The 23920-nt window shown below is 38.6% G+C and overlaps 1 protein-coding gene across 6 annotated transcripts in view; it reads right to left on the bottom strand.

Moving 5' to 3' along the window:
- The window catches only part of DHX57 (DExH-box helicase 57), a 77180-nt gene that overhangs the window by 43418 nt on the left and 9842 nt on the right, over positions 1-23920 (bottom strand). For 4 of the 6 annotated variants that reach the window (XM_021924766.2, XM_003908534.3, XM_009184029.4 and 1 more), the window contains exons 3-12: positions 21991-22149; positions 20780-20968; positions 19634-20472; positions 17074-17249; positions 14766-14887; positions 13464-13659; positions 12466-12590; positions 6646-6779; positions 5398-5452; positions 1736-1941 (exon numbers count right to left, since the gene is read on the bottom strand). In XM_021924766.2, coding sequence (XP_021780458.2) covers positions 1736-1941; positions 5398-5452; positions 6646-6779; positions 12466-12590; positions 13464-13659; positions 14766-14887; positions 17074-17249; positions 19634-20472; positions 20780-20968; positions 21991-22067 — 2119 coding nt within the window. In that variant the 5' untranslated portion in view covers positions 22068-22149. Of the gene's footprint in view, positions 1-1735; positions 1942-5397; positions 5453-6645; positions 6780-12465; positions 12591-13463; positions 13660-14765; positions 14888-17073; positions 17250-19633; positions 20473-20779; positions 20969-21866; positions 22150-23920 lie in introns of those variants that run through there. The other 2 variants (XM_009184032.3, XM_021924767.2) reach the window with 2 other exon arrangements.

The following is a 23920-nucleotide window of genomic DNA, read 5'->3' on the forward strand; positions in this document are numbered from 1 at the left end:
TGTATTATATTCCTCTAAATGACTCCACTTTATAGATAAGGAAAACTGAGGCACAGAGATGATAAAGAACTTGCTCAAGATCATTAGCTGGTTTTATGAGAGCCTTGGAGTTGAACCCAGGTCTATAAAATACAAGTCCATTCTCTTAGCTTTACATCTCTCAATACTGGGAAGATGAAATAAAATGTTAGGGAGCTATGCTTATCTTCCTAAACAACAGAACAATGGCTAATATCTTAATTCCTTGGTGATTACCATTCCACATCCAGGATTGGGAACTGTCTTTGGTAGACGGAGAAAAAGGAAAATTCATTTGCCTTTTATCCTATAGAAGCAGTAATGGGTTGGAAGCTCTTACTCATGAATGATAAACACCCCTTTTTGGGAAGAACTAAGAGGAACAGAGGTGACAGTCTAGGGAAAAAGGAGAAAGAAGGGCAGCTGAGATCTGCTTCTAGTCTAGGCTTCAAGGAAGAAAGCAAAAGTAGTAATCCTGGGGTTTCTATGGGCTCAGTTTAGCTTCTATGGATACAAGACCACATAGGAACAAAGAATAGCCAGCTAGAGTCTGGCATGGGAGGAGGAAGTACCTACTAACATACATAAAAAGCTCAGCACAGGGTAGGCCTCAAAAGATGTTATTTTAAAAGCCCACGAATAATGCTAAAACTAGTGGGATATTAAAGGATTTTAAAATCATGTCAAATATTGCTTTATAAGTGACTTATTAACTACAAAAGAAATAGTAATTATCCAGGGGAGAAACCTAGCAAACATCACTTTACCAAGTGAACAAGTTAACATTGCCAATAATGGGACAAACCAACACCACGGGGCCCATGTGCCTTTTGATATGATGCATTGAGAAATCAAGATCGTTTTTGTGATGCTCCAGCCAAAAATGTATAACCTAAATTTAATCATGGGGAAATACTAAACCCAAATGAATGGACATTCTACAAAATAATCTTTAAAAATATCAAGGTCACTAAAAGACAAAGGATGAGGAGCTGTTCTAGATCAAAGGAGACTAAGAACACATGACTGAATGTAATATATGATCCATGATAGGATCCTGAATCAGGAAAATATAGCAAAAATAAACATTATTGAGATAATTGTTCAAATCTGAGTATGGACTGTGAATTATATAATTGTATCAGTGTTAAATGTCCTCATTTTGATCACTGTACTGTGGTTATGTAAGAGAATGTCTTGTTCTTAGAAAAATCATACTAAAGTATTCAGGGTAAAGGAGCGTCATATCTGCGACTTACTCTCAGGAGATTCAGGAAAAAAAAAAAAAATACATGCATCCAGAGCAAATGATAAAGCAAAAAATGAAGCAAAACATTAACAACTGATGAATTGGGGTAAAGGATATATAAGAGTTCATTGTTTAGTCTTGCAAACTTTTCTGTAAATTTGAAATCACATCAAAATAAAAAGCTACAAAATATACAAGAATATAACTTACATTTTACTACCTCACAATTTTTCTCTAATGAGTACATATTTCTTTTATAATTAGAAAAAAAACCCATTGGCAAATAGAGTAACAATTATATTCTAAATATGTATCTGAGCTATTTTTCTAGGTTTAAGGTTTCTCCGATGAATTAAAGGCAATGTAACTATGAAACAAGAATCATATTTTTATTCTTCCACATCATGGTAAGAAAGAATACTAGAAATCTTTGGCATAGTTATAATATTCCCCCAGGAGGCATGTTACCTTTATAACGGGCCAGGAGCTGCTTAAAATCTAACTGTTGATCTGGCACTGCATCTTTGACAGAATCCTGATCCTGGAGGTGAAGGGAGAGCCTCAGGTCTTCTTCCACTTCTTCAAATGCAGTTCTGTTCCGCCTTGCTTTAAGCTTTTCTTTTGAAATCTGTTTCATGGACCGCATATATGGGCTCCCATCCTGTAATACATACCTGAGAAAGACAAAGGAATGTGGTTGTGTGTATGTGGTTCTGTTGGTGAGGAGGGAAAGAATTCACCTATTTCACGTGCTCATTCAGCAAAATGTCACTGTTTCTGCCCAATTCATGTGCCATCCTTCCACCAGTCCAGGATTCTGGCTGTACCCTATTTCTGGTTGGGAACACACTGCAACGCTTTTAGGTCTGTCTTGGAAACCAGCTAAGACTTTGGAGAAAAGCTCTATCCAGGAATAATGCCATGGACATTCAGAAAACACATCTGAGTTACAGCCTCAGTAACACCCCTCTTCATTTTTAATTCTTCTTTGGCAATCTTATTGATCCTCTTGTTTCTATGATAATTCCCAGGCAGCTGATTCCCTTTTGTTGCAATCAAATTTGGACTCAAGTTTCTAGCTGTTGGCTGAATATCAACCTAAGACGGTCCTTAAAACATTTCAAAACTCTTACAACTGGATAGTTTAATATTTGTTAGTGACAACACTATTAGACATCATGGCAAAGCAGAAAAATGAATAGATTTGAAAACAAAAGCTCTGGATTTGAGTTCTAGGTCTGCCACTAAACCAACCTGCTATGAGACTTCCAGCAAGTCAATTTCAAAGGGCTTTACTTTCTCATCTTTTGGGAAATTGGCATAGATAACTGCCTCGAATTTTTTTTCCTGGAGCCTTAAATGTTGCTCAAAGCCCCAAGGAAAGGTAAGGGAATGGGAGCAAAGTAACTGTGGGCTATTCTTTCAGCCCGATCATTCCTGTTTTATGTTTCATTTCTTGATGATTTCCTATAAGATTTCATTTGCATAAAGTGTATTGTAGCTTTTTTTAAAAAAAGATTTAAAAACCTATGATTCTATAATGCTGACTTCCTCCAACCCCTTCTCTCCATTAAATGCCATATACTCTTTTCACAGTCACCATTTGTTTGTTTATTGAACATTTACTGAATGTCTTTTTTGGACAAGGGACTCTGGCAATGGTGGTGGTATGGTATAGAAAAATATACTTTCAAGGAGCTTACAAACTAGTGAGAACAGAACAAAACAACTCACTGTACTGTAAGACAGACAGAAATAAATGTCATTAGAGGCACAAGAAAAGTACTCTGTGACTTCCAATAAAGAAGTGATTAATTTTTAATAGCAGAAATAGGAAATTTCATGGAGGTGCATTCAAGTTGGGTGTTAAAGAATGACTAGAGAAGGAAGTGGGAAAAAGAAATACAGACAGTAATAGTATGGCATCTTTGAGAAATAACAAGTAGTCTGACAGTGCTAAGGTTTGTGTAGGTAGGAAAATAAAGAAGGAAAGGAAGTTAAATATTGGCTGGGGTCAGATGATATGGGCCTTGAGTGTCCACAAAGTGTGACTGATAGGGAACCAATGAAAGTTTCTAAGAATAGGAGGAATGTGACCAATTCTATGTTTAAAGATAATTCTGAGCCTGGGCAACATAGTGAGACCTTGTCTCCCTAAAAATAAAAAAATTAGCCAGGCATGGTGGCACACACCTGTAGTCCCAGCTACTTAGTATTCTGAGGTAACAGGATCACTTGGGCCCAGGAGACCAAGGCTGCAGTGGGCTATGATCGCACCACTGCACTCAGCCTGGGTGACAGAGTGAGGCTGTCTAAAAATATATATATGTACTCTGGAAGCAGTGAATTTGAAAAAGTAAAGACAGATAAACTAGTTGAAAGATGATTTCCTCAGAAACTCATGTTCAATGGCAGTGGGATAGGGCCCAGAAAATAAAAATTCTAATAAGCTCCCCAAGTATTCTTATTGCACATTAAAATTTGAGAGCCACTGGTTTTGGGTTTTTAGCTTGAGAATACAGTATCATCAAATGAATATGGAATTAGGAGGGGGGCTTATTAGAGAGGGAAGGAACAGAGAAGGAGAAAAATTCTGACTTGTATTTAAGCTGCCAGATATTAAGGGTGTTTCATTCTAGAGCTCAGAGGTCAGGAATGAAGATACTGATCTGGGAGTTCTCGGCACAGGGATGACAGCTGAAATCACACGAGTCTAAGGTAGCCAAGGGAGAGTTAATAGTGAGAAGAAATAGTGCAAGGAAAATCTTGGGGAATCCTCAAGATCAAAGACTAAGAAGAGAAAGTAGGGCTTTCAAAGAAGAGAGATCTGTTTATACACAGTGGACGTTAACATTTTCTACCTAGTACTTACAATTGTTTATACAGATATCTTAACACTCAGGCTATACTGCAAACTCTATGCGAGTAGAATGATGATGATGATAATAATAGCTAACTTTTTTTTTTTTTTTGAAACAGAGTTTTACTCTGCCACCCAGGTTGGGTGCAATGGCACGGTCTCAGCTCACTGCAACCTCTGCCTTCAGGTTCAAGCAATTCTCCTGCCTCAGTCTCCCAAGTAGCTGGCATTCCAGGCATGCACCATCATGCCCAGCAAATTTTTGTATTCTTAGTAGAGATGGGGTTTCACCATGTTGGCCAGGCTGGTCTTGAACTCCTGCCCTCAGGTGATCCGCTCGCCTCGGCCTCCCAAAGTACTGGGATCACAGGTGTGAGCTACCGTGCCCGGCCAATAACTGCTAACAGTTATTGCCAATAACAATAACTGCTATTTGAGAGCATCCACTATGTGCCAAGCACAGTTCTAAGCACTTTGCAAGTATTAATTCATTAATTTTTTTATGCTCTCAGCAGAATCAGCAAGTATTAATTCATTAAACTTAAAGTACAGAGAGATTAAGCTACTTGCTAAAGTTATGGTATGTAGAGGGGGCCAGGCATGGTGGCTCATGACTGTAATCCCAGCACTTTGGGAGGCAAGGCAGGAGGACTGCTGGAGGTCAGGAGTTTGAGACCAGCCTGGGCAACATAATGAGACCTCTGTCTCTACAAAACCACTAAAAAAAATTAGGCATGGTGGTGTGTGTCTGCAGTCCAGCTACTCAGGAGGCTGAAGTAGGAGGACTGCTTGAGCCAGGTGTTTGAGGCTGCAGTGAGCTATGATTGTACCACTGCACAGCAGCCTGGGCAACAGAGTAAGACTTTATTTCAAGAGAAAAAAAAAAAAGAAAAGAAAAAGTAAGTAGAGGGATTTAAATATTGGCCACCTGTTTACTGAAAGAGAGGGGAGAACAAAATGTTCAAACAGAAAAAATAGAAGAAAATCACTTCTTGGCTTTTTGGCTAAGATCAAGTGTAGAAAAATTAGAAAAACAGACTAACACATGTATTAGTATTCTGGTACATTGAAGGTCAAATATTCTGTTTTCAAAGTTTCAATGAATCTTTTTTTTTTCTCTCAAGAGATGGGGGTCTCAATATGTTGCCCAAGCTGGTCTTGAACTGGCCTCAAAAGATCCTCCCACCTTGGCCTCCCAAAGTGCTGGAATTACAGGCATGAGCCACTATGCCAGGTCCTTTCACTGAATCTTAATTAGTATCTTCCTTACCTTGTCACAGCAATTGCGTCTTCCAAAAAAAATTGATCAACAGGAAATGTACGACCTAGAAAAACAAGGAGATAAAATAGAAAAGCCTGAGAACACCCATTCAACCATCTTGAAATAGTTTATATATATAAAATTCTCTTAAAGCTTGTCATGCTAATGTTCTATCTGTTCTGTGGTCTTAAAAGTATCAAGAAGAAAAGTTCTTGGTAACAGAAATTGGAAAGGGTAGATTTCAGTCAGTAAACAGAAGACAGTGTATAGGTAGAGAAATGATCCTTTGCTAAGACTTTTTTTCTTTTACCTGTTATACCTTTTATACCCTCCCCCCGCACTTCCACTACAGAGGACCTCTAAACATTCAACGACTGTATTCTAGATCAAACACAACATTTCTTCCCTAGATTTATCACCAGCATTCTCTATAACTAAAATAAACTGCACTATTGTTTATCAGTCAGTGTTTGCAAAGTGTCTTTTTAGTATTTAATTGAAGAAGGATAAATCAAAGCTAAGATGATAAATTAATTCCACAATGAGACTGTGGAAGTGCCAAAAGAAAACACAGACTATCCAGCCTCACTTTCTGCGACAGTGGACCAACATCCAGAAATTTAGCAGAATCCAGAAATGAACAGATACACTGTCACAGACACAAGTTCCCTCTTTATGACAGACTGCCACTATAAACTTTGATGTTAAACACAATGGAATGCTAGAAATAAGTAACTATGACTTTTTAAAAAAGTCCCCTAAAAAACATTAAAATCTCCCAGCAATGGCCGGGCATGGTGGCTCACGCCTGTAATCCCAGCACTTTGGGAGGCCAAGGCGGACAGATCACGAGGTCAGATCAAGACCATCTTGGCAAACACAGTGAAACCCCATCTCTACTAAAAATACAAAAAATTAGCCGGGCGTGGTGGCGGGTGCCTGTAAACCCAGCTACTTGGGAGGCTGAGGCAGGAGAATGGTGTGAACCCAGGAGGCGGAGCTTGCCATGAGCTGAGATCGCGCCATTGCACTCCAGAGCGAGACTTCGTCTCAAAAAGAAAGAAAAGAAAAGAAAAAAAAAAATCTCCCAGCAAGATATGTTACCTCCTTATCAGCTGCATTATATGGTTATGATTTTATGTTATAAATAAATCACTTCTCTAGAAAGAGGTATACATATCTACTTATGTCTCAAACTTTAAAATAATTATATTTGCTTGTTAGAATGATACATATTTAATGATGCACTTTATTCACCTGGTATAGTAATAACCGGGCAGGAATTAAAATATTCTGAAAAAAGCTCAGCGTTTAGAGTTGCACTCATTAAAATAACTTGAAGACCTGGCCTCTGCGATACAATGTCCTTCAAAACTAGCAGCAAGAAGTCACTAGAGAAAATAAAAGAAACACCTGAGGATCAAACAAATTCAACACATGAAAATTAGTAACTTTTAGTATATTTTGAGCAAGAAATGTGTAAATCTCTGTGGGAAAAAACCCCGTAACATTCATAGAACAGTGTGTCATGTTCTTGGATGTGAAGCCTTACTATTATAGGTTGAATATCGTTTATGTGAAATGCTTGGAACCGGAAGTGTTTCAGATTTCAAATTTTCTCAGATTTTGGAATAGTTGCATATACATAATGAGATATTTTGGGGATGGGGCCTAAATCTAACATGAAATCCATTTATGTTTCATATATACATTATACACATAGCCTAAAGGTAACTGTATATAATATTTTGAATAATTTTGTCCGTGAAATAAAGTTGGTGTACATTGAACCATCAGAGAGCAAAGGTGTCAGGTGGGGAATTTGCCACTTGTAGTGTCATGTCAGCACTCAAAAAGTTTCAGATTTTGGACCATTTCAGATTTCAGATTTTTGGATTAGGGATGCTCAACCTGTATAAAGATATAAATTATTTCTCAAATAAACCAAGTCCAGGTAGTGCTAATCAAAATCCCAACAGGATTTATCATCAAATTTTATAATTATTATTTATTTTTACTCTTAGCTGGTATAGGGTACAAATTTGATCATTCTACTTCTTGATACCTACATGTACCACAAAGACGCATATACAAAGATTTTCATTATAGCATTGTTTGTAATAATAAAACAATAGAAACTACCCAAATGTCCATCAACTGAGAAATGATTAATTATAACAATATCATCCAGTCTATGAAATAACATGAAGCAGATACAAGGAATAAGGTAGAGCTCTAGATAATAACATGAAAAAACCTCTAAGACATATTTTTAGTAGGAAAAATCCCAAGTTGCCTGGAATAATACACATGGCAGAATACCACCACCCTAATTGGACTCTTGGCCCTTGCCCCCTTACAATCTGTTCTCAATATAGCCAACCAATAATGCTCTTCGAATGTCAGTCTGATTGTGCTGACCGGCGCGGTGGCTCACACCTATAATCCTAGCATTCTGGGAGGCTGAGGTGGGAGGAATGCTTGAGGCCAGGAGTTCAAGACCAACCTGGCCAATATAGCAAGACCCCATCTCTTAAAACAAAAAAGAAAAAGAAAAGAAAAATCGGATTGTGCCACTCTTATGCTCAGAATCCAATGACTTCTCATTAGAATCCTTACTAACAAGGCTCTATACGGCATGGTCTACACCCCATGCTCCCCATCTTTTTCTAGTGCTCTCCCGCTCATTCACTTAGCACCAGCCTACTGTTCTCCTTGCTGTCTTTGAGGCATGCACCTCGGGTCTTCTGTACATGATATTAATCTGCCTGGATTACTGGGCTTCTCCTAAACCTTCACACAGGTAGCTCCCTCACTTCCTTCAAGTCCTTACTCCAAAGATTTTTTTCAGTGAGGACTTCTTTGGCTACCTTATTTAAAATTTCAAATGCTCTCCTCCCTTACATTTCTATTGTCTTGTTTCTGCTTTATTTTTCCTTCTTAGCACTTACCATATTCTGTATTTTACTTATTTATCTTGCTTATTGATGAGCTCTCCCACTAGAATAGAAGTTCTACAAGGACAAGAATTTTATTCACTACTCCAGGATCTACAACAATGCCTGGGACATAGTAAGTACTCAGTGAATATCCATTGACTTACTAAATGAATATATCATCTGTGTAAGAAAAAAAGGTCAGAAAACAAAAGTAACTATTTCTAACAAACTAAACGTCTATATCCATGCATAGAAGGACGTATTACCAGTTTACTTCTAAGAAAGGAACTGACAGTGGTCTGGGAGTATTAAGAGGGACTTACACTTTATCCGTAATGTTTTTCTTTTCTTTTTTTTTTTTTTTTTTGAGACAAGGTTTCGCTTTGTCACCCAGGCTGGAGTGCAGTGGTGTTATCACTGCTCACTGCAGCCTTGAACTTCTGGGTTCAAGTGATCCTCCTGCCTCAATCTCCTGAGTAACTGGGGCTAATTTTTTTGTTTTTGTTTTTATAGTAGAGATGGTGTCTCCCTATATTGCCAAGGCTGGTCTCAAACTCCTGCGCTCAAGTGATCCTCTTGCCTTGGCTTCCCAAAATGCTGGGATTACTAAACATATAATCAGCAATCCCAGAATGGGAGGCCTGTAGGTGTGAGCCACTGTACCTGGCCTGTTTGAGTTTTTAATGAAAACATATTCTTATACTACTTAGCTCTTTTTAAAGAGCTAATTTAATTACATTTATGACTATTTTTGTTTCTTTTTCAGGGAAAAGGGAAATAATCTAACAACAACAGGCAAATGGCTAAGTAATTTATGGTATATCCAGACTTCAGAATTTCCTTATGTAATTCTTAATTTTACAGATAATTCAGCTGGGCGTGGTGGCTCACACCTGAAATCCCAGCACTTTAGGAGGCCAAGGCGAGCGTATCACTTGAGCTCAGGAGTTCAAGACAAGCCTGGCCAACATGGTAAAACTCTGACTCTACTAAAAAAATACAAAAATTAACCAGGCCTCGTGGCGTGCACCTCTAGTTCTGGCTACTTGGGAGGCTGAGGATGGAGGATCGCTTGAACCTGGGAGGTGGAGGCTGCAGTGAGCTGAGATTGCACCACTGCACTCCAGCCTGGATGACAGAGACTTCGTCTCAAAAAAAAAAAAAAAAAAGATAATTTGTTAACTCATGCTGTCATTCTGTTAAATCAAAAGTAGCATGACAAAACTATATAATCCCAATAGTGTTTGTGGAAGTACATCTCACTACCATACCCCTCTTCTAACTCCCTGTATACTCCCTGAAGAAAAGAGACCAAAATTATAACATGTAACTAGCAATTTTATAGGGGACAGAGATTATTCTTTTACATTTTTTGGTATTTACTGAATGCTTTAGAATGATCATGTTATCTCTGTGATGAGAAAATTTATCAAAATTTCAAACTAACACAACTGTCACCTTTCTATATTCAACTTTTAATCTTGTCAATATTTTCACTGATTTTTGTTTCTAGATTTTATTAGTTTTTGCTTTTTTCAATCAGAGTTAGCAAATATTCCCCTACTTTTCCTCGTAATTTGTATACCCTTTCCTGTAAACTGGTATTTGTAAATGCTTGAAGCACCCTTCTCCACTGTGTAATTAATCTTTATTCAGATGTGAACATCTTTTGAATTTTTAACTGTTCATATTCTACAGATCCTTAGGTTTTATAAAAATCTTTCTCCTATTTTAGCCAGGAACCAAATCCAGTGCTATGTTCTCATTTCTTTAAGTCTGTGGAAGTACAAATGTTACAGAATCTAAAGCTATTCTTCATATTCAAAATTATACTGGATATAATTTTCCCTAAAAGTTTAAACTTATCTTTATAACTCAATCATTTAAATACCATTAGTCTGAGAGAATGTTTTATTTGGTTTCCTCTTCCAAGTTGTTCAGTGATTTTGTTAAAAAAATTTCTTCTTTCAGATGTTCATTTCCAACAGCTGCAAAATGACATTATTTACCATTAATTCTTTTTTCCATTGTTTTCTGGAGTTTCTACAAAAAGATCATTTGCCCCTTAGAGATTTCCAACGTTTTCTGTATAGTCATTTAATATTTATTATTGTCTTGTTCTAGGAATTATTTCTTTTTCTTTTGGTTTATTCTTTTTATCTAAAAGTCCGCTTTCTTTAGTTTCTAATTACTTCATATGTCTTATTTACTAATAGTAGTAACGTATTATTTCTTCTAATAGTTCTTCTGGTTACACATCTTCTCCGTTCAATTCCTTTTTTTTTTTTTGAGACAGTCTTGCTCTGTCACCCAGGCTGGAGTGCAGTGGTGTGATCTCGGCTCACAGCAACCTCCACCTCCCAGGTTCAAGCGATTCTCCTGCCTCAGCCTCCCGAGTAGCTGGGACTACAGGTGCCCGCCAACAATCCTTTTTAATTTTTTTTTAATGTTTTGCTTTTAGCTATTTTCTGCTTTCCTATCAGTCCACCAAATTTACTTAGACTATTTTTCTTCTTCTCAAGATATTTATAGTGGTATACTACTTTTTGGGAAAACTTCATAATTTTCACAGGACTTTCTCTTTTTTTTCCCCCTACTAGTTTTCTTTTACTGCTCTAGGGCATGATCCACATGACAAACTATGATTAATGCCATCCATCTTCCTGGCCCTCTTCAGTACTTAAAATATTGAGACTTTTAATTTTTTTTTTTTTTCCCTAAGAGATGGGGTCTCATGATATTTCCCAGGCTGAAGTGGCTCTTCACAGGTGCAATCATAGCACACTATAGCCTTGAACTCCCGAACTTAAGCAATCCTCCTGCCTCAGCCTCCTCAGCAGCTGGAACTACAAGCATGCACCACTGTGTCTGGCAAGAATTTTTATTTTATGCCTCACCCTTTAATGACTTCTAATTTCATAAGATAAAATCCACATGCTTTATTATTCATGATGCTTAAGGCTCTGGAAGGTCTGGCTCCTGCTGCTTGTTCCCTGTGCTACTTTCCCCTTTGCTGCTACACAGCAGGTGCACTGGCTTTCCTTGTTCTGGACTCAAAAAGCCCCTTCCCACTGCACAATCTTCAAACATGCTTTCCTTGCCCCCGTTTGTCACCTGGGATTGCATCTCATATTTCAGTTTCCTTTTTTTTATTTGAGACAGGGTCTTGCTTTGTTGACCAGGGTGGAGTGCAGTGGTGCTATCACAGCTCACTGCAGCCTCAACCTACTGGGGGTTCAATTGATTCTCTTGCCTCAGTCTCCTGAATAGCTGGGACCATAGGTGTGAGCCATCACGCCTGGCTAATTTTTTTTTTTTTTTTTTCTGTATCCCCAGTAGAAAGACTACTGGCTTTTTTTTTTTTTTTTTTTTTTTTTTTTACTTTTCATAGAGACATGGTCTCACTATGTTGCCCAGGTTGGGCTCTAACTCCTGAGCTCAAGCGATCCTCCCACCTCGGCCTCCCAAAGTGCAGGGATTATGGGTGCGAGCCATGCGCCCGGCCATACTTCAGTTTTCAATTTAAATTGTCATTTTACAGAGATATGATCTTTGAGCATCTATGGGTCTCTCTCTCCAAACACAGCATGCCATTTATTCCTTCATAGTGCTTATTCCAATTTGCAATCATTTACTTATTTACTTGTTCATTATTCGTTTTTTCTACCAGACTGTTAGAGGGGGAGCCATACATGCTTGTTCCTCACTGTATCCCCAGCAACTAATATATCACTTGGCATTTAATGCAGGCTCAATAAATACATGAATCAATGTCAGGACTGAATGACTGACCAAACAAACAAGGAAGAAGATACATTCAGCCACAGCGTGCATGACATCTGTTACTTCTACTGAGTAAGGTATCAACTTAGCATAATGCCCAGGATGGTGTGAAGTATACCTTCTAACCTAATAGGATGACTCCATCTAATAAGTGATGAGCATGTGCTGTCCTTCCTTTTTAGTGTTATAGACCCTGGAAATCAAGAAACCAGTTGCTCTTCTCTAACATAGGTCTTCCTTGTGGCAAATTACCATTACTAGCTGCATGAAACTGAATTGGAACTAGAAAGCATTTTTTTCTGCCATGCCTTCATTTCATGTGAGTGTGTGTTCACTAGGAAAGTCTTTGTTTTACCTTTCTTCTGTCCTCTCATGAACTTCATCGACAATGATATGGGAGACTCCTTGTAGAGCTGTATCTCCTTCTAGCCTTCTCAGCAGCACTCCCGTGGTACAGTATAACAGTCTGGTGGCTGAGGACTTACACAGGAAAGGGCAATATAAACCATTAATAAAATTTTCAAAAAAAGGAAACATTACTGGAAAGCCATTTTGAATGGAGAGTGATAAAGAATATTGAAAACACTAGCAGTTCCATTTAATAGGAAACCATACTAAATATAGTTTTTATTGCCAGGGACAGTAATAAAATCCTTTCTACTTCATATCAAAATGTTAAGATTTTCATAAAAAGCATTAAAAAACAGTGAATAATGAAATCAGTTCTCAATTTGTCTGCTCCTTATTTGGTTAAATGGATTAAGTCCCACATTCAAGAACATAACAGTCTTTACTAGATGACTTTTGTCAATAAAAAATAAAAAGCTTTACAGAGGAAATTTAGTACAACCAAATAAGAGTGTTTTTTTGTTGTTGTTTTTTGTTTTTGAGATGGAGTTTTGCTCTTGTTGCCCAGGCTGGAGTGCAATGGCACGATCTCAGCTCACTGCAACTTCCGTCTCCCAGGTTCAAGGGATTCTCCTGCCTCAGACTCCCGAGTAGCTGGGATTATAGGCATGTGCCACCACACTCGGCTAATTTTTGTATTTTTAGTAGAGATGGGGTTTCTACATGTTGGTCAGGCTGGTCTCGAACTCCTGACCTGAGGTGATCCGCCCGCCTTGGCCTCCCAAAGTGCTGGGGTTACAGGCATGAGCCACCGCGCCCAGCCATAAGAGTTCTTATCCCAAGATATTTCTAAAAGGACTTCACCCCTACCGAAGGTGATCATTAATTTAAAAATAACCTGAAAGTATATATCCCAAATTGCCCATGAATCTCCTAACCCCCAGAACTCTTTATACCTAAAAATCATAAATTTCTGTTACCAGGAAATAAGCAGAGCATACAAACCTTGACACTTTCTAACCGAATCTGGTATCCCACGGTCAGACCCACCCTCTCTGCTCTTTCTTTAGCAACGCGTTCAGCAACAGAGATTGCAGAGATTCGTCGGGGTTGGGTACAGATGATGTTGGCCACCTTTTCAGGTGGTCCATTCAGAGAATCATCCAGAATAAACTGTGGAATCTGTGTGGTTTTCCCACATCTGTATATTAAAACAAATAAGTCCTAAAATGAAGTTTTCAAGGGCTAGTTAACTAAAGAAGCAATCATACGGAATGAGGAAAGTGATAAAGCTAATTAGAATACAAATTGTTCAGATTCAGGTATTTTCTAAAACAACCTCCTGACTTATTACCTAGAGGTGAGAAATTCTAGGAATTTGCACTCCAATCAAAAGGACAATCAAATAATAGTTTAGTAACATTTGTAAAATTGGGGCTATTGAACAGACATTAGATTAAGGTCTGTAAATGCTTCTAGGAATGTAAACTCTACACATGAACCCTAAAGAAAAGGAGTATTAGCTTATGATTATCAAAATATTTTACATTTTTCCCTTTGATATGTATTAATTTGGCTATGATTAGGCTGAGGTTAAAAAGATAAACTAGATGATACGAATTGTTACCATATCACTGAGTCTGGACACAAATGTAATTATTAAATTGTATACTCTTGAATACATAACTAAATAAAGTCTGCAACTTGTCCCTGCTAAATAGGAGAATGTAAAACAGGAAAAATAATGCACCATAATTAAGTTGTTTTTAAAAGAAAAATAAAGGCTGGGCGTGGTGATTCACACTCGTAATCCCAGCACTTCAGGAGACTAAGGCAGGTGGATCACTTGAGGCCAGGAGTTCGAGACCAGCCTGGCCAACATGGTAAAACCCCCCTCTCTACTAAAAACACAAAAAAATTAGCTGGGTATGGTGGTGCACCATAGTGGTGCACCTGTCATCCCAGCTATTTGGATGGCTGAGGCATGAGAATCACTTGAACCCGGGAGGCAGAGGTTGCAGTGAGCCGAGATCATGCCACTGCACTCCACCCTGGGTGACAGGAAATCAGAATAAATTTAGAAGATAAAAAAGCTTTCAGGCTAAATGTTCTAGAACTATCCTTTAAATTTAAACATGAGCCTTGTTAAAAGTCTTCAGCTGGATGTTTTGCCTTATTTCTCAAGGCAGAGGTATATAATGTCTATAAATCCAGTTACAGTTTTTAACAAGTTGAACTGGTTATGGTAACCAGGGTGCATACAATATTTATAGATGAAAGCTGCCAATGAATAAACTGCATTCTTACCCAGTCATACCACTTATGACAACCACCTGGTGCTTACGCAGTAAGTTAAGAATGGTTTCTCTTTCTTCCCAAGCAGGGAGTGATTGTCTCTCTTGCAGAATGGACTGGAACTGTCTGGAAGCCTAATAAAATCAAAGATAAGACATCATTGGGTTACTTCTCTTTTTTTTCTTTTTTTCATTTGAGACAGAGTCTCACTGTGTTGCCAGGCTGGAGTGCAGTGGTACAATCATGGCTCACTCCAATCTCCACTCCAGGCTCTAGCCATCCTCCTGCCTCAGGCTCCCAAGTAGCTGGGACTATAGGTGTGTGCCACCATACCCGGCTTTTTGTATTTTTTTGAAGAGACAGGATTTCACCATGTTGCCCAGGCTGGCCTCAAACTCCTGTGCTCAAGTAATCCACTTGCCTTGGTCTTCCAAAATGCTGGGATTACAGTTTTGTTTTTGTTTTTGTTTTAAATTACAGAGACCGAGTCTTGTTATGTTGCCCAGGATGGTCTTGCACTCCTGGCCTTGAGTGATCCTTTGTTGGATTTGTTGGGATTGGATGTAGAGGACTTTATTCAGAATGCTGCTCAGAGAATCAGTCAGAATGAGCTGTCGAATCTATACATTAAATAGTTTTCCAACATCTGAATAAACTGAAAGATTTTCTGAGTGAAATAAAGCCCTCTTGCTTAGCGCATATCCAGTTCTTCCCAGCAAGAGTCTCTATACCAACACTGTCCAATGGAACTTTCTGTGTTGATGGAAATGTTCTATACCTGTGCTGTCCAATACAGCAACCCCGGCCACATGTGGTTATTGAGCACTTGAAATGTGAACAACAGTGTTACTGAGGAACTGAATTTTTAATTTTAATTAATTAATATAAACAGCCAAACATGGGTAGGGGTTACCATATCAGACAGCATAGCTCTAAACAGTATCAGATTTTTACCTAAATCAATAATAGAAAAGCACTCACTAAAGCATTATTTTTGGGCAGTCACTACAACTATATAAATCAATTTCATATTTAATGGCCAATGCTATAAACATTGCCTTGTTTATTAAAACTCTGGCTGTACTTTTGAATACTGTAATAACTTTACAGGAACATGCCATTTCCTACATATAATTTTATCATAAACTTAGCACACTGATCAAATTGAATATCTCATTTTTCGTTTCTATCATCTACAGTGCAATTTATAAACATTGTGATGTTTTATGGGTATTGCACTACATATGTGATGGTGTTATATGGTGTCAAAAATCAGACTGACAGAACTTTAGAACTGGAAGTGCCCTAAGAGAGCATGTAATCCAATTCCCATATTGGTTAAGCAACTTGCCTCTGCCCTATCTCTAACTTTGCCCTCAGGGTTCACTTATGAATTCTCTTAAAATAACCTTCATGTGAATGGGGTAAAAACAAAATAGACTTTAGAAACAGAATTGGCTAAACCACTCACTAGCTATGTGACCTTGGGCACATTATTTATCCTTTGAGTCTTTGAAACAGGGTAAAAGTCCTTCCTCATCCTTCTCCGTTTATATATTAATTTTTTCTAATGTAAATCGCAGTATTTGTATTGTTTTGTTTTTAGAGACAGGGTCTCATTATGTTTTCCAGGCTGGCATTATCTCCTCCTGCCTCAGCCTTCCAAGTAGCCGAGACTACAGGCATGTGTTACCATGCCCACCTGGCTCTAACCCCAAAGTATTTGTTTTTGTTTCGTTTTTTTTTTTTTTTGAGACGGAGTCTTGCTCTGTTGCCCGGCTGGAGTGCAGTGGCGCAATCTCAGCTCACTGGAATCTGCACCACCCAGGTTCAAGTGATTCTTGTGCCTCAGCCTCCCAAGTGGCTGGGATTACAGGCACCTGTCACCATGCCCGGCTAATTTTTGTATTTTTAGCAGAGACGGAGTTTTGCCATGTTGGCCAGGGTGGTCTTGAATTCCTGACCTCAGGTGATCTGCCTACCTCGGCCTCCCAAACTGCTGGGATTACAGGTGTCAGCCACCGTGCCCAGCCATTAAACCACAGTATTGATATTCCTTTTACATACCAGATTGTCCGTCACAGTACCAAAGGCACATGATTCTGAGACCATTTGGCATATATGTGTGTGTCTGCTACAGGATTTTCCAAAACCATCTAGCATATGCACTTAAGTTTGTTGTGGCCTGTAGAAATTTTGACCACTCAGGGAGAAAATGAACCAAAAGAATATTAGGGAGGGTAGCCAAAGCGTCCTAATTCCTAATCCCATCATCCAGATATTAGGGAGGCAATGCTACTCATTCTCTCGCATACCCTACCTGTTTCATTCGGAATTGCTTGCAGATTTTACCATTTTCAGCATGTACTGACTTTGCCTGCCAGTCATATCTTTTGGAAATCTTTTTCTTAAGGTTCACATAGCTTTCATTCTCTACTATAACAGGTGCAGGACCTTCATCCTCATCTGACTCCTCAGATTCTGATTCTTTTTCAACTTGAAGGAAATAAAAGAAAACGTTTCAATACAGAGCCCTTTCTTTAACAAAACGGGAAAGTCGCTGTCTAACAGAGTATCAAGTCAAACAAAAAGTCAAAATGGAGAAAAAGTTAAAACTTGAATAAAGTAAGTTCATTCATTTCCAGTATTTCTATTGCCAAAGAACTTAAAATGCATCCTCAAGTAAACTTTTATCAAGCACAAGTGGTTATTTTTAAATCAAATTAAAAACAAAGTAACATTAACATAATTAGCAGTGAATGTTTCAACTATTTGCAAGTGTCCCCAAATCCTACAACATAAAACAACCCAAATGTCTATCAAATGATGAATCGATGAACAAAATGTGGTATGTTCACATAACAGAATAGTCCTCACTAATAAAAAGGAATGCTGTACTGATATGTGCTAGGACATGGATGAACCTTGAACACATTATGCTAAGTGAAAGAAGCCCATCTCAAAAAGCTGCATATTGTATAATTCCATTTCTATGACATGTCCAGAGTAGGCAAACCCATAGAGATAGACAGCAGATTTGTGGTTGCCAGAGGCTGGGGGAAGGGGTAAATGAGGAGAGACTGTTATGGTACATGGGTACAGGGTTTCTTTTGGCAGTGATGATAATGTCCAGGGATTAAAAGGTGGTCATTGTTGCACAACTCTGTAAAAATCCAAAAACATTGAACTGTATACTTTAAAAGAGTGAATCTTACGGTATATAAATTATGTCTCAATAAAACTACTATTTTACAAAAAAAGGCCATGGCACATAATTGTCATTTCCCAAGGAACATATTTGAATCCCATGCCCTAGAAGCTGGCATCTGGGAGTGGGTTGGGTGGTTAGTGAGTGAACCCGGCTAACTGACCAGCCCCAACATCTCAGCACAGCATCACTATTCTCTACTCATTGAAGTTTACCCAAGGACTCTTACGTTTCTTTTGTTTCTCTGGAAGAAAGATAGATAGCAACAAATAAAAGAGGATCCTTCCTTCCCTTCCTTCCTTCCCTCCCTCCCTTCCTTCCTTCCTCCTTCCCTCCCTTTTTCTTTCTTTCTTCTTTTTTTTCTTTTTCTTTCTTTCTCTCTCTCTTCTTCCTCTCTCTCTCTCTCTCTCCCCCTCCCTCCTTCCTTCCCTCCTTCTCCTTCCTCTCATTCCTTCTTTCCTTCTTTTTTTTTCTTTTTAAGAGATAGAGTCTCACTCTGTCTCCAAGACTGAAGTGCAATGGCTCACTGCAGCCTCTACCTTCCAGGCTGAAGTGATCCCCCAACATCAGCCTCTTGAGTACCTGGGACAGAGTGCACGACCATGGCTGACTAGCTAAGAAAATATATATATTTTGTAGAGATGGGGTCTCGCTATGCTGCCCAGGCTGGTCTCAAACTCCTGGGCTCAAGCAATCCTCTCACCTCAGCCTCCCAAAGTGCTGGGATTACAGGCGTGAGCCACTACACCCAGCAGAGAATTCTTTGAAAGGGGCTTACTTGTGCTGTAAGAATCTGCACAGTAGGCCATGTGTGGTGGCTCACACCTGTAATCCCAGCACTGGGAGGCTAAGGCAGGTAGATCACCTGAGGTCAGGAGTTCGAGACCAGCCTGGCCAACATGGTGAAACTCTGTATCTACTAAAAATAGAAAAGTTAGCCAGGCGTGGTGGTGGGCACTTGCAATCCCAGCTACTCAGGAGGCTGAGGCAGGAGAATCACTTGAATCTGGAGGGCAGAGGTTGCAGTGAGCTGAGATTGCACCACTGTACTCCAGCCTGGGGGACAAGAGTGAAACTCCATCTCAAAAACATAAAAAGAATCCTCAAAAACATAAAAAGAATCTGCACAGTAAACCTGGATCTAGACTAGGCTAGAAGCCTGCACAAGTATTTGGGGATTTAGGGATTCATAGAGCTATCCCTAATGAATTCTGGGGATCTAGTATACCAAAAGCAGGAGGGTACGGATAGTGGTATTGAAAGCAAAATATCTCTAAAATTTCATTTGAAAGTAATTCAGTATATAATATAAGAAGTAATCATATGAAAACCAAATGAATTAAATAAAATAGATTTTCTGAGAAGGTACCTTAAGGTCCTTCCAAGCCTCAGATTTTATATGGTTAAAATAAACACACATCACAACAAACTTCAACTCAGGAAGCCTATCCACAGCAACACAACTGGGCCTTAAGCAACACAATTGAGCCTTACAATTAAAGTTGGACACAATTACAGTTCAGGGAATTCTCATTCCCTTTTGCCCATGGGACTGAATGGCTTGTTCAGCTTGTTCAAGATCACTAAGCCATCCTGGATCAGCTTTAAAAGCTTTGACTTCTAAACCCATCATTCTGAATGCCTCCCTCCACAAGATCAATGCCTTACATACCTTCTGGAATTTGATTAGAAACAAAAGAATTATTTGGAATCACTGGTTTATGACAGGCAGGATTATTTATTCTGGTCCTAGAGGGTACTGGCAGAACGTTCACGGGAGGGACACTATACTTGTGATGGGTATTCGTTAGTAACTTGATTATTTCCGATTCTTCCTCTAAAAGGGTTATCAAAGAATATACAACAGGTTCCGAAGTTTCCGCAAATGTCAAGGCCTTGTCATAAAGAAACTCAGAAATATGTAAACGACAAGCCAGAGGTAGGTTCTCATTGGTGGAATAAAATGCCACGAGGGGAGCTTGGTAGGGATATTTGTGGTCTTTAGAAAATCGAATTTCAAGTTCATATAAAAAAGATCCATCTTCATTAGCATTAAGATGAGAATCATCTACACTTCTTTCTATTCTTCCAACAATTTGATTTGGGGGCACTTCATGTTTGAATTTGCATTTCGATCCAAATTTACAATTTCCTTTGAGGTAAAATTTACAGATTTCAAGTGAATTCTCTTGTACATTTTTGGTACTTTCTTTTGGCTTGGATTTGCGGAATCTACTTGTCAAATATTCCAGTTCAAATCCAATGGTCCAGACTCTGTTCTGAATTCTTTCTATAAATTTTTCTCCACAGATGGACTTGAGAGCAAACGCCTCTTCCTGTCGCTGTTCCATACACTCATCCAAGCTTATCTGGTTGACTGCCTCAGAGATCTTCATCCTCTCTCCAAATGTCTCTGAAAAACACTGGGTAAGGAGCTGCTCTAGTGATGCTCCCACATCTCCATCACACATCCTCAGGACTGCTTGACAGCGTTCAATATTGAAACCATACCTGTCAAGGGCAAAACATGACAAAAATGGCACATAAAAAGCAGTATCACACCATTACAGTAAAATTCATTTAAATATGCTTATATGAAGTTATGACTATACATAGGCAGGGCTTGTATTTTGAAAAAGCAACCCTGATAAAAATAAGCCGTCCTGAATGACCCCATCTGATAAGATAGAATATTAGGCCTGGCAGGCTTTGCTGGAACCCACAAAATAGGAAAGTACACAAAGAGGGGTAGTGGGTTTATATGATTTCAGTTTCCTTGAATTCTTTCCCAACTCCTAAAAATGATTAAAGCAATCACCTGGAAAGTTTTTGCACTGCAAATGGGGAGACTGTAAATTCTGGAACATGAGGCTCCACTGGGGCTAAGCCAGCATATTCCAAAGGATCCAAGTCGGGAACGAGGGAAGGTTCCTGTCCAGCTGGCCAGTACCGCTCATCGTTACAGCAATCAGGCTCATCATCTTCCTCCTCCCAAGAAATGCCTCTTCTAGCAAAGGCAACATTTTCATATATTAGATATTACTTTCTACTTACTTCAAAGAAAAATTTAGCAAAGGTCTAAGAATTTAATTAATAGGCTCCTGACTACTCTTCAGTTGCTGATTTAATCTTATATTGAACTATTAATTTATACCTTGGCAATTAACATTTAGCAGTCATTTATTAAATGCCAGGTACTGTGTTAAGTGCTTTATATGAACTAACTCCTTTAATCTTCCCAATAACTGTACCAAGTAATATTGGAATGTCCTTTTTTTTTTTTTTAAGATGATCAACTAAAACTCAGAGAGGATTAGTAACTGCCTAGGTTATACATTAAGGAGCAAATAGAGATTTTACCAAAGGCAGACAGATTCCAGAGCCTATGCTCTTAATCACAGAAACCTTGGCTATCCTCTGTCTTCTCATTCATAAAAATAACTATCCCTAATTGTTCGTTTTGCTACATAATCTCCTTTTGTAGATCTCAAACAGACAAGAGATTTGTAGATAGGATGGAAAATGAGCTGTTCATGACTGAACAGAATTAATGAGCCACTAATTAATTCTGATAAATGGAAAGAAGGAATTAACTCCTTCAACTGAAATCCAAAACAAAAGAGTGACTAAGATTTAAGAATAAAAGCTTTCTCTTAGGCAGATGGTCATGATAAGCAAATTCTGAGACTGCACCTGACCAAGTCAATATTTGCTCCTTGAACACTACTTCTACTTGTTCATTACAAGGGTTTATCTGGAAGATTACAGATAAATCAGTTACTGAATCCATATGAGCACTGCCCTGGAAAAAAATAAAGATAAAAAGGCAATCCCATGGATGCTGCAAAACAAACTCACTCTAAAATTGTTGCTGAATAATTATTCTTGTATTTCTCTTGACTCACTTTCAACTAATTATATGGCCACAATAGAATCAGTACTGACACAGCATTCCAAAGATGCACAGGACCTTCACACTGCCAGTATGTTTTCCTTACTATCATAGTTTATTCAAATAGAACAATTTACTCAGATCCAGCATCAGCATCTTGTTCTTGCAGGTCTCGGAGAAGAGCTTTCACTTTCTCTTGATTCTCAGAAGTCATATGTAGAGTCTGAAGGGGTACTTTGGCTTTGGGTTTCCATTTTGGGCGTGCCTCTCCTTTGCTTATGTTACTGTTGCTAGGTCTATAGAGGACAAAAGAGCAAAATTACACACATTGTCTGCGATCAGAACTTTTACACTCTCCTCAGGGTCCCCAAATATACACAATACAAACTGGATTGTCAAGTATCTTACAAAAGATGACAATGAATGTGAGGAGATTCTCCATTTTCTATAGTATTTACCAGACTTCATTATATCAAAACTGCTGGAAAAAAACCTTATCAGATTCTTGGCCAGGCGCAGTGGCTCACGCCTGTTATCCTAGCACTTTGGGAGGCCGAGGCTGCTGGATCACCTAAGGTCAGGAGTTTGAGACCAGCCTGGCCAACATGGTGAAACCCTGTCTCTACTAAAAACACAAAAATTATCTGGGCATGGTGGTGCGTGCCTGTAATCCTAGCTACTCAGGAGGCTGAGGCAGGAGAATCACTTGAACTCGGAGGTGGAGGTTGCAGTAAGCCAAGATTGCGTCAACTGCACTAGAGCCTGAGAGACACAGTGAGACTCCGTCCAAAAAAAAAAAAAATCTTACCAGATTCTTAATCATTAATTCTGGCTTCACTAACTCAAGAATCCTTGGGAAAAAGCAATGCTAATGATGGTTTCCTCTGCACTATAGGGTTCTGAAAAGAAATAAGCTACACACAAAGAACATTTCATTTCATTCTGCATTAAAATCTGAAAACCACTGAGTTTCATTCTTCCTTGTGAATATTAGGTCCTATTTCTAAAATACCCAATTATCTTTATTTCTGATTATTTAAAAAAAAAACAAAAAAAAGGCCAGGGGCAGTGGCTCACACCTGTAATTCCAGCACTTTAAGAGGCTGAAGTGGTAGGATTGCTTAAGCCCTAGGAGTTCAAGACCAGCCTGGGCAATATAGCAAGATCCTACTTAAAAAAAAAAAAGAAATAAAAAAATTACACAGCATATACAATCTTTTATGATTTGTCTGATCATGAGGAAATGATCAGTAAAAATGAGGGGGAGTTGTGAGTTTCACATGTTCCTATCTTAACCACCATTTATTTGTACACCCCTGTGATTTGCCTTCCTTCCTGTTATTAAGGGTGAACCATCCTTTATCTTAAAGTCAGTCTTTCTATTTGTAAACTATATGCCATTTCTTTAATCTCCTCAAGGAAATCATTCCAACACTTATCCTCCTTTCTACATCATTGGTTTTTCATTCTTCTTTGGATCATTCCCATCAGCATAGAGACATACTATAATGTCTACCCTCTTAAAAAAAAATCAAACCAAGCCAAATCCTCCCTTGAGTGCACATCTCCCTACAGCTACTGCCCCATCTCTCCTTCCTCTAGTTCCCTTATAGTAAAGCTTCTCATTTAGGTTACCAAAATCATTGTATCTGTCTCCATTTTCTTTCCTCGTCTCTCTGAAACACAACCCAATCAGTATTTCCTATGCTAATACAGCTCTTGTCAAGGTTAACTATGATATCCACATTGCCAAATCCAGTGGACAATTCTTAGTGCACATTTTCCTTGACCTGCCAGAAGCATTTTTCCACAAATGTGTACCCTCTTTAAGCATACAATTCAATCTTATTGACTACTCTCCTTTAAAACACCTTTGTCCCTTGGCTTCCAAAAACCACTCTCGTAGTTTCCTATTTCATTGGCAGCTCCTTCTCAATCCCCTTTGTTTTTCATACTTTCTCTTAGTTTTATTTTTTAATTAAAATTTTTAATTGATACATAATAACTGTACATTCTTTATAGGGTTGATAGTGGTTTGGCTGCAAGTCAAATCTCATCTTCAATTGC

The sequence above is a fragment of the Papio anubis genome, chromosome 14 (genome assembly GCF_008728515.1).
Source record: "Papio anubis isolate 15944 chromosome 14, Panubis1.0, whole genome shotgun sequence".
In the NCBI taxonomy this organism is placed as follows: domain Eukaryota; kingdom Metazoa; phylum Chordata; class Mammalia; order Primates; family Cercopithecidae; genus Papio; species Papio anubis.